This window comes from Pseudomassariella vexata (genome assembly GCF_002105095.1).
Source record: "Pseudomassariella vexata strain CBS 129021 chromosome Unknown BCR38scaffold_1, whole genome shotgun sequence".
Classification (NCBI taxonomy): domain Eukaryota; kingdom Fungi; phylum Ascomycota; class Sordariomycetes; order Amphisphaeriales; family Pseudomassariaceae; genus Pseudomassariella; species Pseudomassariella vexata.
The window spans coordinates 769,785-786,946 of NW_024467956.1; the positions used below are offsets into that span (position 1 = coordinate 769,785).

Here is a 17,162-nt window from a genome sequence, read left to right on the forward strand (position 1 = left end):
TCAAGATGCACCTGCCCTGCTTGACCCCCAACAGAGGTCCAAATTGAAGACTTGAACCTGGCAAGAAATGTTAGACAGAGAATGCAGCTGCTTCTTGTCAGCCTATGTGGATTGGCATGATCAGGACCTAGCAAAGGGGTTAGACATTGGATGAACTCAGGGATGAGGGTAACATTTGCCAAGGAAGGATTTTCTGGTAAGGACCGCTAGAATATATGCTTCAGCTGCATAGACATATTTGCTGCTTCTCGAGAATCAACAGCCAGATATGTTTTCGCTACCCTCCCCTATTCAACGCTAGATTAAGCAGGATTTCAAAGCTCACTCTCGGATGGTACGTATCCACAAGAGCAGATATTGGGAAGTTATCTTGAACATACTTCGCGGAGCTATGTCATCAAGCTAGAGCAGAGCGACAGCATTTGAAAAGGGGCAAGGGAAGGCTTATTGCGGTATATATCGCACCGCTGCTATCTGTGAAGCATCATTCGGCACATTTGGTCTTCCGCCCTTGAATATCGTCCTCAGCTCCGCGGAGAGTTCATCTAGATTGCAATTTTGAACCACTTCGTAGCTTTTCATGGTCGACGCCTGATTGCGAGTGAGTCCTGCGCTTCGCTCAGTTGTTTCAGGTCCATGTCAAATTTCCGGCACATGCCAAAGCATTCGATTTCACACCAGCTACTGAAGCAGTGAATTAATGAGACAACATAGCATAGTCGCTTTGCCGCTGAATCATGTATCCAGGGTTACCACTTGAGTACGCGCCGTTAACCCGTGCGACTATTGTGATAGTCATACAACACCCCATTCGAGGCTGGAGCGTACAACTCCGAAGCGACCCAGCAGCCTGGCTAAGGTGCATAGTACAATAATTTGGCGTGCGCTATTGGGGACGAGTGCACCACGAATGCATGGAGCTAAGACTCGCCCGTCGGCCAAGTCCTCAGCCCTGCCCTGCATGAGTCTAGACCTTCGCCGGAAACTTCCAGCCGGAAACGGCCATATGGTCTATTGCGGTGCCCCGCCACGCCGTGTTAACAGAATCTAGAACCTGTTCGATATTCCCACTTGTAGAATATTCTTCCCGGTGAAGGCAACCGGAGAAGACAGTAAATCGCAGCTGGTTATCCAGGCGGAAGGAGGCTTGATCCACGTTTTCTTGATGAAACGAAATGCCAGAGCAACGGTCTAGGCCCCTGAGGAACTGAAACAGGCCTTCCTCTCCGCCTTGTGGCTTCAAGTGTAGTCGTTCTGGCCGCATTAGAGAGGACGTGAGAATAACAGAAGGCGCCTGCATTGTTCGAGTATCATCCGTGGCTTGTGCCACTCAATCGATGCACCCTACTCTACTTGCTCAACCCGAGTAGATGGTTAAGTACCCACGGACCTGAAGGTGCTTTCTACGCCACAGGAGCTTATATTGAAACACACTGGCAATGCCTTTGAAATGAACCGCTTGGCTTTAGGGCTGGCCAGGAAGGCGGAGTCTGATCTCCGCAGATGGAAACTGCGGATTGGGGCTGGTGACTGCCTAGAGACTACGTCATGAGTACTGGAGCAATGGTCGTGATGCCAATGTCATATTACTTGGACTAATGTGTGCACAGAACGGGCTTGGTATGTAGCAGCAACACAAACCAACTTATGAAGAAACGAGAGCATGTGGAGGGTCTATCGCCGAGAAGAAACGTTTGCAACGAACCAAATCAAGCGAATCCAATAGAAGTATGGAACCGACAACGATTGCAGAATAAGAAGACAGGGCTGGGTGAACACACTTGGTATAATGTAGTCACTGGACAGCCAACAGGCGCTGTCGTCTCTTTACTTGATCAGTACACATCAGTAGAATCATTGTAGACGACACTAGAAGGTACTGTTCACCACCCTGAGAGAGTATCATACGTCTTCTCCGAAGACAACTAGTATCCAGATTATAAGTTTGCAAGGCTCAGAATCGGAATATCCCAAGCCTCTGTCCACCGTACATCTCAAAGTAATGAACTAACAGGGCAAAGAACATCTGAGCCCATCTTTCTGCGCAGCCAATCTTGCCGAGTATTGTAGTGTGAACTGTAGAGAATGATATTCCGGATACGTGCCAACTGCTAACTGTCCTCTGTTCTTGCGGTATGCCCCGTGCTATGTCATATGCGCGAACTACAGATGTATATTTGCATGGATGCCTCAGCCCTCAGGAGTTCTAGAGCCGTTTCAAGTTTCGAGGTCATAGTCTATGTTGAGTTCAAAACAATAGAAAGCTCCTCTAATCAGTAGAACTTGTGCATAGTCAAGAAAATACTGGATGGACCAAAAATTCACAGTTGTTGCCGTTTTCAGTGGCCGAACATGGGCGATGTGACACTCTTCAGCCATCGGTTCCGGCAAGATCCGTGGTCTAGATAAAATCTAACCTGAAGCCACTGCCACGGGTAGGGTAACAGGTCTGGCCTGCTTCTCATCCATTCACCGTTGCCGTCTGGTTGTGAAGGTTGTTCAAGAAGACAAGATCGACGAGCTTGACGCGACGAGGTCGGAGCAGGACCTAAGCTGCTCCGCCCCATCACATTCCGCAATCTGTGAGCAATCGCTATAGTACCTGTTGCGCTGCAGTTTCAGCCAAAGAACGTCAGATCTTCATCTACTTAGTAGGTGAGTGAGTAGTTATTTGGTGAGACACACCGGTCGCATATCAACAGTGACATGGTTGGCACCATGGAATCCTGCCGGAAGGAAGGCCCTTGATCCTTCAGCTATGTATCTCGTTGGTCAATCTTGCTCATTGCCATTGGCCAGTGAATCGACTGTGCTAAACGAATTCTAATACTGGAAAGTTACCCATAATGTACTCTTTGTCGCGTCCTTGCACATCTCATAGCCCATGGTCTGCCTCGTACACCTCTCACAAGTTTGTAAAGATACAAAGTACGTAAGTGGGCTGAAAAAGGAGTGAACACAAATAACGATGCAGTACCATTTTTTGTATCTTGTCGGGTTTGTAACTGCCAATAACGGAGCCGTCCATGCATTTGGCCGATAGTATTCATGCTATCCTACTGCATGACGCATTTCACAGAATGTCATTGCTGGCTCGAGACCTCGTGATGCAAGTAAGCGCGAAGACACCTGACCACGTTAAGGTGACGAGGCTCGTCGAGGCATGACAACATCTGCGCCGCAATTCTGTCGAATGAGTTATGTTAAAAACATCGGTCATATTGACGACTTCTTTCTAACTTTGCAGCTAGAAATATGAGATGTTGACTCCCTGGCCAAGTTGTCGGTGGTCGGCCCTCGTAAGTTGCGACCACCAGAAAACACCGCATGGTACAGTCTGACCTTTTGTTGTGACCAGAAGAACCTTACAGTTCTTGGAGCTGCTGCATGAAGCACAGCCGTCGAAGGGCCAATTGATGAAGGGGTTGATCCTGGAAGCTAGATTTGAAGGGTCCTTCTCGCCGTCATTGTAGACCGACTGTTTATGCAGATGCGCAAACAGCACTGATACGAGAAGCAGCCTTACAAAGACGAATAATGAAGCTCGTGTTAGGTGCGACGGCGTCAAGGGGTGTCTTAATAGAAGAACTTCCAAAATGGTGCAAGTTGATATTGTGCGGGATCGCTCGGGAAAGCCTCGAATTGGCAATCCCTCGGGTCAACAGAAGATGGCTTGATGACCGGGAGGATTGATTCCAATTGTGGGCAAGGTGGAATAGTCCTTCAGTATCCTAACGATCACTGATGACGATGATGATACCAATCATGAGACACCCACCTTGTACAACACGACTTCGGCAGCTGTTTGATGCTCAGTTTGCGTGCTGGTGTGTGGGATTAACAAGCTTGACGAGCGTTGACAGGTAGAGACAGGTTGGCTCCTTGTAACTGCATGGGGGGTTATTGCCCGAAGTGCCCGGAGGTGGTAGGCGCCGTCGGCCGATACACCCCATATTTTAACCACACCATTATGTCTACTTGGAGATATCTGCTATGCTGAATGCCTCCAAACAATGCAGCCAAATTTGGTCATGATGACACTCTAATCAAAACAGCACGGCATGCGGGCATTGTTTTTTGAGTTTGGTCAATTCGAGTGGGGGACGAGGCGGGATCATGGAAGCGCTTTCCGGCGACCATCTCATGCTAAGAGGGATGCATTCCATGTTCGGAGACGACAGTCGGGAAGTTTTGATACGATGATACCGGCTTCCATGCTTCTATCAGATCGCACCTCCCACATCGTCTGGCGAACCGCACGGCGTCATTGGTGGGTTGAGGCTGTGGCCAGTCCTCCGCTTCACGCCCAGCCCAGTCCAGCCCAGGCCTAACCTATTCCACCTCTCTCCCAGCCCCTCCCGAGCCTGCCTTCGCTGACTGACTGGTTCACTCACAGACGACGCGTGGAGTTTTGTTTCACGACTTACCAGACTTGCATTCCGTATAGATCTTGACCAACCAGCCGGAGGCGTCATGTGCAACTGCTTCGTCGATGCACATCTGAGGGAACGGCGAGCGGCAACCCACGCGCCGGCTTCTACAGTCAGTGCACCCTACCAACTTTGATTACAAGCCAGGTTGACCATGCTACGCGATGGTTGGACACATGTTTGCCTTTTTCTTCGCATCACTCGCCGATCAGACGAAAAAGGATGACCTGTCCCAGCTTGCGAGTCCAAGAACTCTCTGATGTTGACAACGCAACAAGCGGAGGATGCCATCAAGTTCGAACGCTAGGTCCCCAGTTGGTAGGTAGCATGACCCCAACGTCAACTAGCTTACCGTCTACGTCTAGGCTGTTGGGGCTACTTCATTAGCCTTGATCAAGTGGTCACGGCGAGTCGGAGCCCGCGACGGTTTGCTTCACATGGCCACTAGCCTATTGTGGCGTTGAGTCTTCTCATCAAATCATCAAACTACGTTCCAGCTACATCTGGTAGCCCAGCCGACAATTCGCGTAGTGGAACAGGAAGAAAAGCTATTGCAAACAGAACACATGGTCTGCAAGTCTGGATTTGCCGTGGCGCTTGGAGTGGCGACAGGCGCGACAACAGAGCTGTTAGGATGAAACCCCTCATTGCTGACTTCCATTCTCTGGCTCTTGTTCATATAAACCTGGTTGCTCGCCTACTGAAACAGCCAACCTATGAGAATAGGAATCGGCCTTCTTCATCGATTCTTTCTGCTGTTGGCCATCTTGTCGAAACTTGAAAATCTGCAAGTGAACATAATAGTTGCTTCCCGTACTCTTGCAGGTGCATTCGTCACATTCTTTCTACGGGGACCCTTGCCACTACAAGCCGTTGCGTAACTTGCAGTATCATGCCAAGAAGCAGCTGCTTAGACAACAAACATTGATCGAGACACACCCTCTCTATATTTGTCCCATCCCACCCACTCGATACTTATAAGACTCGGCCATCGGCACCCTTCTCACGATCGTAGCGACTTTCCAATTTCCCAATAATTCTTCGAACACAATGGAGCACACTTTGTCAACACTATTTTCCTCTCTGGCCAGTAGGCCTCAAACCTTTGATCGGTTTCGGCAACTCCCCCCTGAGCTGCGCATCAAAATATGGCAACATGCTATGCCACCAGCACGAACAATCGTCGTGAAGCCACCTCGCCAACAAGAAACTCCTACCTCCATAGACGAAGCTCTGGTGCAGTCACAAGATGACACTGAACAAACGTGGCGCTCGAATGCGCAGATACCTGCCCTCTTACACGTCAACGCTGAGGCGCGCCACGAGGCCCTCAAGCACTACAAGCTATCCCTCGCCGTCGGCAAGGCACAACCGCAAATTTACGTCGATTTCATACGAGATACATTGTTCTTCGGAACCTCGGAGCTAAATCCGCAATGCTCAGATCTATGGGCCTCTACTCATGATCTGGACAAGGTCCAACGCCTGGCCGTCATACCTGAGGGTGCATACCGGGTGTTGCGCTGGAAGAAGGTGGACCTAAATGCCTTACAAAAGATGATCTTCGTCTCTGAAACGGAGGGGATGCATCTCGGCTCCAACCCAGAGCTGGTGGAGGACACACCACAAGAAGAGGTCAAAGAGATCGTTGAACACATCGAAGCGGAAGCGCAGAAGAAGACACTAGACAAAGATGTAGACATGCCTATCAAGAAGCGCATGAAAGCTGCACGGGAGGAGTTGGACACCCTGATGATGGTGCTTCCGTCACATTGGGAGAAGGAACCGGTCGTTGTGACGGCTGTGTTTAGGAAACAATATAGCTCGGGATTGGCGAGGTGGGTCTGTTGATCATCCCGCATCTTCCATAGAACCACGAACCAACAACCAACAACCAAAAACCAACAGCTGTTATTGATTTGATACTTTGGATTGGCAGCATAGCAAGCGGCATACTTAGATTAGTTTCAGAACCAGACAATATCATATTCTCAAGACATGACGCAAAGCTCCTTTCTTTCTTGCGGGGAGAACACAACAGACAAGTGATCCCTCCCGATTCAGAGTCAGTGGTTACTAACTTCATCCATCCCTCAGCCCTGCGCACATGCTGACTAGTAGCCATTTAGTCGGATTTTGACTATTATGTCGTCTTTGGTGCGTATGCTGGGTCCACACTCACATCAACTGTAAAACGGACTTGAAGATCATATTTCGATACCATCTGTTAAGATGATGCCTTGTTCAAATTATATCATTTTTTCCAACGTCGTGAAGAGAATTAATTGCTCTTTGATTCGTGTGGCGCTAGAACGGCTGTTTTACGATGGACGAAATGGGGCTGTATGTGGATACTTCAAGTCCGTTTTCTAGTGATATGCGTGTGGGACTCGTCACCCACTTTTTCTTCCAACAAGAAGATCGTCCCGTTCCTGTCGCCGCGCTTATCGTCGATCTACTACTACCCTGCGCACAGCCTAACGACGCCATGGTTGGACAAAATCCAGCAAGAACCCGCAGGATGACCCAAATTTTGCTCGTTGTAACGATTGCACTGCTTTCATGCGGCCGCGGCGCATTCTGTTCCCTCTCGGTCCTGCCACTTATTGACCCAGACCAAAATAATTCAGGGGTCGTAGATGGAAGAAGTGGGGCCAAACAAGCAACAAAAATGAGTTTCTTCAGGGTCCACGACTGACTCGTCAAGCCTAAGAATGGCGGTTTAACAACCCCTTGCTAATGCAGTGGGTCAAGGATGTCTATTTGTCTTCTTTCCTGGTACATGTCATTTAACAAGCGCTTGAGAAGTACTCATGTGTCATGGCGATGGTTTGATTTGTTTTATCTGATTTTCGAGCAGTCGAGACCAGTAGTAGCCCTACAATCTAGCCTTGGACGACTCGACAGCACTATTCGCAATATACCCACTCCCGACCCTCAGCATCCCAACGGCCTCCTCGACCATCTCCTCTACGATCTCCCTCGCCGGCTGGATCTTCGTGATAGCCCCCGCGACCTGCCCCATCAAGTGCGGCGGATCGACCTCATTTCCCTGCTCGAAATCCCACTCAATCGGCACAACGCCTTGGTCACACAACTCCTTGATCTTCTGCGGCTGGGCGTGCCACTTCGCTACGTATTCGTTGGTGCGCATGCGCAGCGGCCGGCCAGATAGGACAAGTGTCCGTTCCGTATCGTCGAAGCCGCATTCTACTACGCTCTGTTTGTGCTCCTCGCTGCACCCAGCCTCTACGCTCGCTACGAATCGTGTACCCACCCAGACTCCCACCGCGCCTTGCATCAGTGAGGAGGCTAGGGCCCGGCCTGTGGATATGCCACCCGCGGCTACGACCAGTGCCGGTGAACCCTTGAGCATAGGCGGTTTATACCGTCGCGCGACATCCACCACAGCCGGTATCAGTACCGAGTTCGAGATGTCTCCGGTATGGCCCCCTCCTTCGCCCCCCTGGGGACACACGAGGTCGACGCCGAGGTCGAGCGCTTTGACGGCGTGTTTGGGGTGGCCAACCATGTTCATGACCAGGATGCCGGCCTGGTGGAGGCGGTCGATGACGGGTTTAGGCGGGACGCCGACGGCGGAGACGAACAGCCTCGCGCCACTTGCGATGGTAATGTCGATGAGCTCGTCTAGCTTACCGGATGTATAGTCGTGGTTTGTTTTGCGGGCGGTGCCGCCAAGTTGGGGGAGGGCGAGGTCAATGCCGAAAGGAAGGTTGGGGTCATTCAAGAGCGCCTTCATGTCCGAAATGATTTCACGGAGCTGGTCTGGTGTATCTTTTGAAAGGCGGTTGGTGTTAGCTATAGTGTAGATTCTGTGATCTTGACATTGCCAGCAGCTTACACATGAATCCCCCGATAACCCCCAAACCACCAGCGTTTGACACGGCGGCAGCAAGTGCGGCACCGGATGTCCTCGCCATGCCGGCCAGGACGATAGGGTGCTGGATACCAAGCAGCACGGTAAGGGGCGTGGTGATAGGCCCCGTCGGCGTCGTTTTTGATTTCGTGGTGGCCATCCTGCTAGAGTTGTAATGTTGGCGTGATCAGATGGCGTAGACGGTACGATCTGTCAAACTTTAGTCCACGTGTACAAGGGATTGCGCCCGTTCTTATTAGAACAGACTCACATATTCCGCCAGAAAGCGTACTAGGAATATGGTGACGACACGAAGATGAGTTGTGCCCCTACTTTCCGTGTTGATTGTGCAGACACGATATGCAACCCAGTCCTAATAGTTGGTAAGTAGATATAAAGAAATCACAGGTCGCTTTCGAGGCAATTGCCATGCATGTATGTCAATAAGAACTCTGAGATGAATAGAAACTTGATTCAAATGAAAGAGGACATTACAGACTTCATATTGCGAACCAAAAGGCTATAACGCCGCACAACCTATTGACCTTGCACAGCTCTAGTGGGGCAATTTGGGGTTTTGCGGGGAGCCGAGGCACTACGGCTCAGGTGGATACTCCTCATGATGTGCATTTGACAGTTTAGGTGATCAAGCCGAATTATGGTATACAGCTCGTCCCCGCATACGCCTTCGACAATGTCACAACTGAATGCCGAGCCGAAACTCGCGACGTTTCTAGAAAGAAGCTGGTTCGTCTGGGCTGTAGTCAACAGTTAGGCTCGAGATGAAAAAATTAGACTGCGTACTATAATCTAATCAACTTGCGGAAGCGTTTTGCGATTATGTGGTGAAAGATTAAAGAGCCAGCCTTTGGAGGATTATGCGAAAAGGCATATTTAATAGTACTAACAGTAACGCCAGCCGCCCATGATACCAATTACCCACTATCTTTCTAAAAATACTCGCTATACGGTAAGGTCATACATACAGATGCTGGTCAATTAAAGACATACTAATCGTAGCTTCGTACGGCGAAGAACATTCCAGTTGTGTCTATCACCTAAAGTAAGGTAATCGAGCGGGAACAAAGCCTGGCGGATCGGAACCGCTGGGTGCATCCAGTGCTGCGGCCCAAGTTTCTGCCATTGACTTTTCCGGCGTTGCTGTCTTGCTGACCTCATGGCCTTCACCGGTTGGACTTACCAGCTCGGCTGGTTCTGTCGCCGTCACATCTCCAACTTCGACCATCCCCGCTTTCGTTTCGAGTACCGACTCAACTTCAATATCATCACGTCTCAGTTCACGGTCGACTGCCAGCCGCGCCGCAGCCTGTCTCTTTCTCTCTACTTCTTCGTCCTCCTCCTGTCGGATTTGATCCTCTTCGAGCTGCAAATCTTCTAGAGAAGTCATTGACCTCACACCGTTACTTTGTCGTGTAGACCCTGGGCTCCTGCCGGGTCGTATTGAATACTTCGACTGTGTCGAATTGATCGTCGTCCTTGAGCAACTCCGAGGCATGTTTCGTTCAGCTATGCGCTTTCCCTTGCTGCTTTTCGTTTTGCTGCTTGACTGATCGTCTACGTTGCTTAGCGCGAACGCAAATTCGTCGCCAAGTGCCACCGCATCCTCTTCAAAGTCTCCCTCGCCATCGCTGGGGAACAAATCTCCCCTAGACCGATATGAATCGCTCGTATCGCCACTCCCAGATGTCCCGCTTCGCTTCCTATTCTGTGGCGGTATGTCCGAAGGGTGATAACCATCATCACTATCGGTTCCTAGTAGTGGTTCATGTTCACCATCTCGTACGTGTCTCGGGGCGCCGGGATGCTCTTGAAGATTCGCCGCACTAGGCTTGTATCTCAAAGTGCCTCCAAATTTGAAGGGGAATCTACCCAAAAAGCCAATGGGTGCCGTGCTCGGGATGATGGTCGGATCTTCCGCAATACTAGACTTCCGCCGCACACTGCTGGTCCCGTAATTCATGCCCCGTCTCCCACCCAGTGGTTGTTCATTTATTTCACCGGCACCTCCTCTTTTACTTCGTCCACGACCAGCCAGCAAGCGATCCCAATCCTCGTTGTGCCATCCTCCCAAGATGCCCCCAGGGTCGTCGCCGGCGAGCTCGTCGTCCCAGTCGTCGTAGAAATCAAAGCTGTATTCTGCCCTCCCCCGCGCCCTGTCGCGATCCCGCGCCCTTCGTGCTCGTTCTTCCCGGTCGCCTAGGCAGGGTGCAGTGCAGCACTCGACAGCCGATGACAGTGATGCCAAGCAAGGGTTGATGTATGTATGCCCAAAAGTCCAGATGCCGGCTGCCGCATTCTCGGTGACCGCTTCAGTCGTGTGCGAGATCTGATTCCACCGCTGGCGGAGGCGTGGATCCTCGAAAAATTCCATGGCCTGGCAGTGGGACGAGCAACGGTTTTAAGTAGGTGTTTGGGAGGGTTGTCGCAGCCTCGGGTTGACACAGCAAATATCCACTAATTCCGTCTAGCGTGCGTAGGATGGCCGAAATCACCGAGCTGTGCAGATAAATTGGGGGACACGTTTAGTGAAGTGCGTTGGGCTAACTGTGTTGTTCGTCGGACTTCCGGCTGGGATCGACTGTTGAGGTTGCGTTGTCATTGAGGCTTGCAGGTTGAGCTGAGGGCGCGTCCAACAGAATCCATCCGTTCAGTGGTTCGACTCTCGACTGATGGGGAGTGGTGAAGTTCTCCCGAAGGTGTCGGCAAGCGGAGGTAAAGTTGACAGGTGGTGCAATAAACATTAATAGACGGCAGAGACGGTTATGCCATGACCGAAGTTTGTTCCACCCGTGAGACATCCGGAGTCTGCTCAAGAGTTCTCGAGCTCAGATGAATTTGGGGTCGCCACTGTCCAAACCAGACGAAGCATCGGGGCTGCGTTATCGTCAGCGGGTCTTATCGGTACGGGCTTGGCTGCCGCATGGCATGTAGGGATCCGATGACCTCATCTTCAAATTAACTTTCAGAAATATATTACGGCATGTGCAAAACTGTAATTATTATAATGCTAACTAACTCGTACTCATTCGACCGCAAAAGGCGTATGGTAACTTGTGTTATCTATACTGCGTAAGCACTTCAGTAGGTACTAGTGCATTTCCCGCAGCGATGCTTAATGTCATGTATTAAGCAGTTCGAGCTCCGAATTGCCATTCGACCTTTGACGGAAGATCCAGTCCCAGTACACTAGACAGCGGATATCTGTATAGTTTCCAATGATTCAAATGGGCAGTTTCTGAAAATTCTTTATGAAGTAGAGAAGACACGTCTACAATGGTTCAGCATCGGAATGAGGTTCAAGGGTCTAGATGTTGAGCTCGACAGGTCGCGAATATTCTGATAAGAATGAGGCCTTCATAGCACACGCTTATTAGCAGTGGATGCACTTGAACGCAGAAAGAGGGAATTCTTAATGGCCCTTGGAGTTAAATTGAATTCATCAATTCTGTCACAGTCTAAATCAAATTGATTTGAAGCTTTCAACGGGCGGGACGTTAATCCCAGCCCATGCACGGACCATACACTAGCAAGAGCTAGTCCAGCGGTCTGTCGCGGCAGAAACCCAGCTTCCGCTTGCAACCTCCAAGTGTTGACGATCGAATGCGGACGTTTAACAATGTCAAGCCATCAATCGCGACCAAAGCCTACCTGCCCGCCAAAATCCCAAGTACCGGCCCTGACATTCCTTTACGCCAATTGAAGAAGAACGAATCACAGCCTGCTGTCGCTATCGTTTTTACCGACTCGGCATATTCTAGCGTCACCTGTGAACGATTTCGAGCGCGTAACTACCTTTGACTGCACCAACATTGGATCTCCCATCTCGATCACCCATATTAGTCGCTCGTTCTCACCAAAACAAATGAACGAAAACACGATCAAAATAACGAATTGACCCGTTGTGCGGCGGCTTGGGCCTTGGCAGAGCGATGACTACTCAAAGTAACCGTGAGTACCTCGACTTTTCCTACGATCATGCTCGAATGACGACGACGACCCCCACAATACACCCATTCCATGGACCGTACCACGGGTTTCAGCACAAGGTGAAGGTGGAAGTAGTCTGCATGTGCAGCGCGCAACCGCAAGACTGAAGCCCGATGTTCCGGCCGAGCGGCGCAAACACGGGACCTGCAAGAAGGCGTTTATGCAAGCTTTAAGAGCTGTTATAGGCAGCCTTTCGCGTGGACCATATGGTATTGGGACGATCCTCAAACATTCAAATGCAAATATGGAAGTGACGCGATAGATTTCCCCCGAAAAATCAGCGAGGGGTTACGGTAATGATGGGCTTTCGCTTGGGAATCGTCGCTATTCAGATTGCTATGTACCAGACAAAATATTGTGAGTTCAGGGAGGGTCCACTGACATCTGATATATGCAGCATTTCTCCAGCCGGCGGGCTCGATCAATACCAACACTTTCGCTTCAGTCGTCCCGGCGAATCCCAATCCTTTTGCGCAGATTTCCTCTCAGACCAAACCAGCTGCAGCAAATCCTTTCGCTGCGGCATCATCTGGGCTACAGCCACCGTCAAACACATTCGCGGCAAAGCGTCCACGGTCAGCATCTCCGTTTACCCAAGCACCAGCCATCAAGCCGAGACAGGCCAAAAATCCATTTGCGAAGGATGATTTCACTACAAAGCCGGAAGACCGCCCTAGCGCACCTAGAGTCGAGGCAAAGAAGGTCTCTGACTTTGTTAAGCCGGCGTGGGCGAAAGTATCAGAAACTACGACGAATCCCTCGACAAACAGAAACACACTGCCGAATGCAAAGCGCAAGGCCGAGCTCGGGGCCCAGATGCAACAGAAGCACCCAAAGACGGTCTCTCATTCCAAACCAGCCACAGGCCGTCACGGGTTTCCACCGAAAGGCCCCAATGTTACAATGATTGGGAATGCTATGAACACGCATAGTACTCGTCGTGGAACTGATGAATTCGCGAAAAGGATTTATAAACAACTTGCAAAAGATGGCATCGCGCCTCCACAATGGCCGCAGGACCCTGGAAGTCGGACGCAACGAGCTGCCATGGACAAATTTCGTGAAGAACACAAGAACTACCGCGAGAAAGCTCGGCAATCCTTGATCCAGGCTGGACTCATCGACGACCCCGACGAGAAGAAACGACTTGACCAGGCCATCGAGTTCAAAGGGATTTGTGAGGAGATGTGCCCCGAGTGGGAAAAGATTACTCGAATCACAGAGCACGATGTCAAGGCAGCTGAGAAGGAGGATCGCAACGGTGAAATGGTTGCAAAACCACAAATCATGGTGAAGCGTCTAGCCAGATCAGCTGCTGGACAAGAAGCCCCCTTACCAATGGACGTGCGATCATCGGCTGGATTACGCAAGTCTCTTGACTACTTGATCGACGAGCTTATCCCGTCCGACGACCTGCTACCGAACCGACATAACTTCCTTTGGGACCGGACAAGAGCGATTCGCCGCGACTTCGCATTTCAGGCCTATGCCATGGGGCCCGAGGAAATCAAAGACCAGGTGTACTGTCTCGAGACCATCATCAGATTTCATGTTACGGCCCTTCATCTGTTGTCCCAGCCGGGATTTGCGGTCGAGGACTTTTCCGAGCAACAAGAGATCGAACAACTAGGCAAGTCCTTACTGTCGTTGATTCATACGTATGATGATTGCGCCGACAAGGAGATCGAATGTGAAAACGAAGCAGAATTTCGTAGCTATTACGTCCTTTTCAATGCTCATGATCCCGCACTGAAGGAGACAGTTCAAGGATGGGGTGCTCGCTTCTGGACGTCTGATGATATACGAACCGCCATGTGTCTTGTTGAAGCAATGGAAAATAATTCCAGACTCCACGGCCCACTCACTCCTGCGGCGCCAACCGAGACTGCATTGGACATGGCATCTATGTTCTTCTCCATTGTCTCTGCCCCTCAGATCTCGTACACCATGGCCTGCTTTGCCGAAATCCATTTCAACAGGGTACGGCGAAGCATACTTCAGATCATTAAAAAAGCATACTCACGGCCACGCGATGGACCGAAGGATTTGACCCCGGCCTTTTTGAGGCGGCGCCTTCATTTCGATACTGAGGAGGAAGCCATTGAGTATGCGGAGCAACATGGCCTAGTGTTCGAGGAGGAGATGGGTAACCGGAACCTCGTTGTCAATGCCCGGCAAACGTATGAAGAGCCGCGAATCCCCCATTCATTTTCCCATGGAATCGTGGAACGCAAACGTTGTAGAAGATCATTACCGGACGTCATACACGAAACCGTCTTCGAAAGCGCCGATGAACACGAATCTCCAGACCACAGTGAACATGACAGTCTGTTCGTGGAAGAACCCCAGAGCATCTCCTTCGAATCCGGACGAAGTACACCACTACAGGATATTGAGAATGCCGAACCGACACCTAACCCGATTTTGACATCTTCGGTTCTTCATGATGCGGCCAGCAAGCCATCTCTGACCGAAGCCGACCCCAAGCCTAAAAGCCTTGGGATTCAACCAGGCACTTCCTTATTCGCCCAAGCTGACAAGCCTCTTGGCCAAAGCACCTCAACTATACCCCCATATCCTCTAAGTGGGTTGTTGCAAGGATCCAGCTCCATCTTCTCAAAGCCCCCGAATCTACAGAGTGGCCAGAAGTCATCGGAAGGCTTAGCCACTGTGCCGCCTTCACAGTCAAACGAAAAGAAGGTCACGTTTGGAGACAATACTTATATAGAACCCCCGAGCTTTCCTACAAGCAGCAATGTATCCTCGAGTGTCTTCAACTTCCTCAACGAAAATGATGGCCATACACCTTCTGTCGCAAACCCTTTGAATCCCAGCAGTGGCCAATCCTCTTGGTTCCCTTCAATAGCGCCAGATACAACTACTGCTGCAGGCAACAAAGATGGATCGCAGGGTTCCATCATTTCTGGTGCATCAGCAACACCTGGAACAGGTTTCAAATTCTCTGGCTTTGCGACCACATCAAGCACTGCTCCTCTACCTGCATCGAGCACGTCTGTAGGCCCATCGCCATTCTACAAAGCGCCTGCGGTGAAATCACCTACAAGCCAGGACGATGCACTAATATCAAGTCAAGTGCCTCCATCAGGATCCATGCCCGCTTTGTTGACAGTTTCTCCGCCGACCCAGGCCCAGCTGTCTACCTCTAACCCAAACACCACAACAACGGACCCACGGTTTGCACTAACCCAAGCCAGCTTCCAGCTCACTCCTCAGGCACCGACCCTGGCTCAACCCCAGCCGCAGAACGACCCATTCGGGAATTTCACCCGGTGGTTCGTTTGCGGTGATCATGGATTATTGGAAGACCAATTGGAGGAGTGGCTGGTGAGGAATTTACTGGAGAATGCATGGAAGAGCTTCCAGCAAATGGAAAATGAGCGTAGAAGACGAGAGGAGGACGAGAAGTCCTGGGCGATAGCGCGCAAGTACCGGGAGGAATATCTACACGTGAAGTTCTTCTACCGTTGGCTTGAAGGCTTCCGCAAGCGCAGCGTAGTCAAACGTATCAAGATGGAACGAGATAAGTTTAGGCAGTGGAATCTTCCTGAGAATGTTGCCAAGCGGGAGGCTGCAGAAAGGGCCACAAAAGAGAGGAACGAGCGGGAAGTAGTGGATGCACTGCGTAGGAGTGCTAAGGCAAAGGCAAAGAAGGAACAGAATATGAGAGAGTCTATCCGAACACGAGAACAGAAGGTCGAGGAGGCACTACTCGCGTCGGGTATCTTTGACGGAGTGCGAGACCAACGGGCGGCCGCCCATCTGGCTGCTAGAGACGATAAGATCGACTCAGTAGTTCATGCACCACCACCCTCGGAGAAATCCAAGCTCCGACTTGAAAACCAGCGTCGCCGGAGTCACGGTCTGCCACCTCTACAATGTATGCCCGAGCCTCAACCCTTCAAAGAAGGCTCCAAGACAGCCAAAATAAAGGCACTTTCCAGTGGGCGGGATTCCCTTTCGATGTCGACCGGGAGCATACGGAACTCGACCTTCAGCTCGAGCTATCGGTCTAGCATCGGCTTCAACAACAGCCGTGTCGCCAAGACAAGGAAGTCACGAGTTTCGGATCCATACTGGCGTTTGAAGGCAAACGGTCTGGTGCAGATGCCAAATGGAGAATATCTACATGAGTCTCTGGCGAACCCGATGCGGCAAGAAGGCAAGCGTTACGAAGGGTTCGGAGATTTCGGTCTTCCTCGCACAGCGTCGGTCACACCATCACAGTCAACGCCACCCAGAGCCGACTTGACCGACTACAGTCTTCCATTAGAACACACCCGGTGCATTCGGGTGAGCAGTTCACCTTCTATTGCGTCAATTTCTGCCTGCAAGCGGAAGCGTCGACCGCAAGACGACGAAGACAAGGATTTAGCAGCGTACAGAAGCGAGGCTTCAGCAAGCACTCGGAAGAGGCCGAGAAGTGACGACTCCCTCGACAGCGATAAGGAATTCTTGGATCGGATCGGGAGTCTGTTGCAGGAGGTGCAGAAAGAAACGAGGCAGTAGAAATTTTCATGAATACTTAGGAGGGCCAAATGAGACTTTCAGATTCGATGTTGTACACTGCATTGGGGGCCGGCTGGTTGTTTGATATTTGTTTCCAAATACATCAGCAATACAGACGCACGGGAAAGTTGCATCGGCTGGCGTTTTCAGGAGCGAGCGAGCTGTGTACCCAGGCTGTTTCTAGTGAAGGGCTTATGATACCCTATGATAGTTGGACAGAAGATAATTTTTTGTGCTCTTCAAGATATGGATTGCTTCGCGCTGTTAAGTCGAGGCTTGTGGTACCCGTAGATGTTTACGTTTCCAACTAGGGTGCGAGT

General features: G+C 50.7%; 5 protein-coding genes across 5 annotated transcripts; 2 read left to right on the forward strand and 3 right to left on the reverse strand.

Moving 5' to 3' along the window:
• The first annotated feature begins 5,295 nt into the window (after positions 1–5,295).
• On the forward strand, positions 5,296–6,426 carry BCR38DRAFT_3433 (uncharacterized protein). The gene has a single exon (XM_040856021.1). The coding sequence runs from the start codon at positions 5,481–5,483 to the stop codon at positions 6,279–6,281; it is 801 nt and encodes a 266-aa protein (XP_040720681.1). The 5' UTR covers positions 5,296–5,480; the 3' UTR covers positions 6,282–6,426.
• Positions 6,427–7,146: 720 nt separating this feature from the next.
• On the reverse strand, positions 7,147–8,804 carry BCR38DRAFT_3447 (2-nitropropane dioxygenase). The gene is made up of 3 exons (XM_040856123.1): positions 8,579–8,804; positions 8,293–8,517; positions 7,147–8,225 (listed from the first exon to the last, which is right to left on the reverse strand). The coding sequence occupies exons 2-3, from the start codon at positions 8,465–8,467 to the stop codon at positions 7,309–7,311; spliced, it is 1,092 nt and encodes a 363-aa protein (XP_040720682.1). The 5' UTR covers positions 8,468–8,517; positions 8,579–8,804; the 3' UTR covers positions 7,147–7,308.
• A 557-nt stretch (positions 8,805–9,361) lies between these two features.
• On the reverse strand, positions 9,362–10,699 carry BCR38DRAFT_331564 (uncharacterized protein; the record flags this gene model as incomplete). Its single annotated transcript, XM_040855069.1, has 1 exon — positions 9,362–10,699. One exon carries the CDS (start codon positions 10,697–10,699, stop codon positions 9,362–9,364), a length of 1,338 nt encoding a protein of 445 aa, XP_040720683.1.
• An 84-nt stretch (positions 10,700–10,783) lies between these two features.
• BCR38DRAFT_3461 (uncharacterized protein) lies at positions 10,784–11,284 on the reverse strand. Its single transcript, XM_040856233.1, has one exon. The coding sequence runs from the start codon at positions 11,124–11,126 to the stop codon at positions 10,869–10,871; it is 258 nt and encodes an 85-aa protein (XP_040720684.1). The 5' UTR covers positions 11,127–11,284; the 3' UTR covers positions 10,784–10,868.
• Positions 11,285–11,916: 632 nt separating this feature from the next.
• Positions 11,917–17,092, forward strand: BCR38DRAFT_415920 (SAC3/GANP/Nin1/mts3/eIF-3 p25 family-domain-containing protein). The gene is made up of 2 exons (XM_040859062.1): positions 11,917–12,276; positions 12,713–17,092. The coding sequence occupies exons 1-2, from the start codon at positions 12,258–12,260 to the stop codon at positions 16,840–16,842; spliced, it is 4,149 nt and encodes a 1,382-aa protein (XP_040720685.1). The 5' UTR covers positions 11,917–12,257; the 3' UTR covers positions 16,843–17,092.
• Positions 17,093–17,162: the final 70 nt, after the last annotated feature.

What these genes read in the sequence shown, in the direction of transcription:
- BCR38DRAFT_3433 (XM_040856021.1), top strand. Translation starts at nt 5,481, where the DNA reads ATGGAGCACACTTTGTCAACACTATTTTCCTCTCTGGCCAGTAGGCCT.
- BCR38DRAFT_3461 (XM_040856233.1), bottom strand. Translation starts at nt 11,126, where the DNA reads ATGTCTCACGGGTGGAACAAACTTCGGTCATGGCATAACCGTCTCTGC.
- BCR38DRAFT_3447 (XM_040856123.1), bottom strand. Translation starts at nt 8,467, where the DNA reads ATGGCCACCACGAAATCAAAAACGACGCCGACGGGGCCTATCACCACG. An exon ending in GGTTATCGGGGGATTCATGT is followed by an intron (nt 8,226 to 8,292) that starts GTAAGCTGCTGG and finishes GCCTTTCAAAAG; the next exon opens with ATACACCAGACCAGCTCCGT.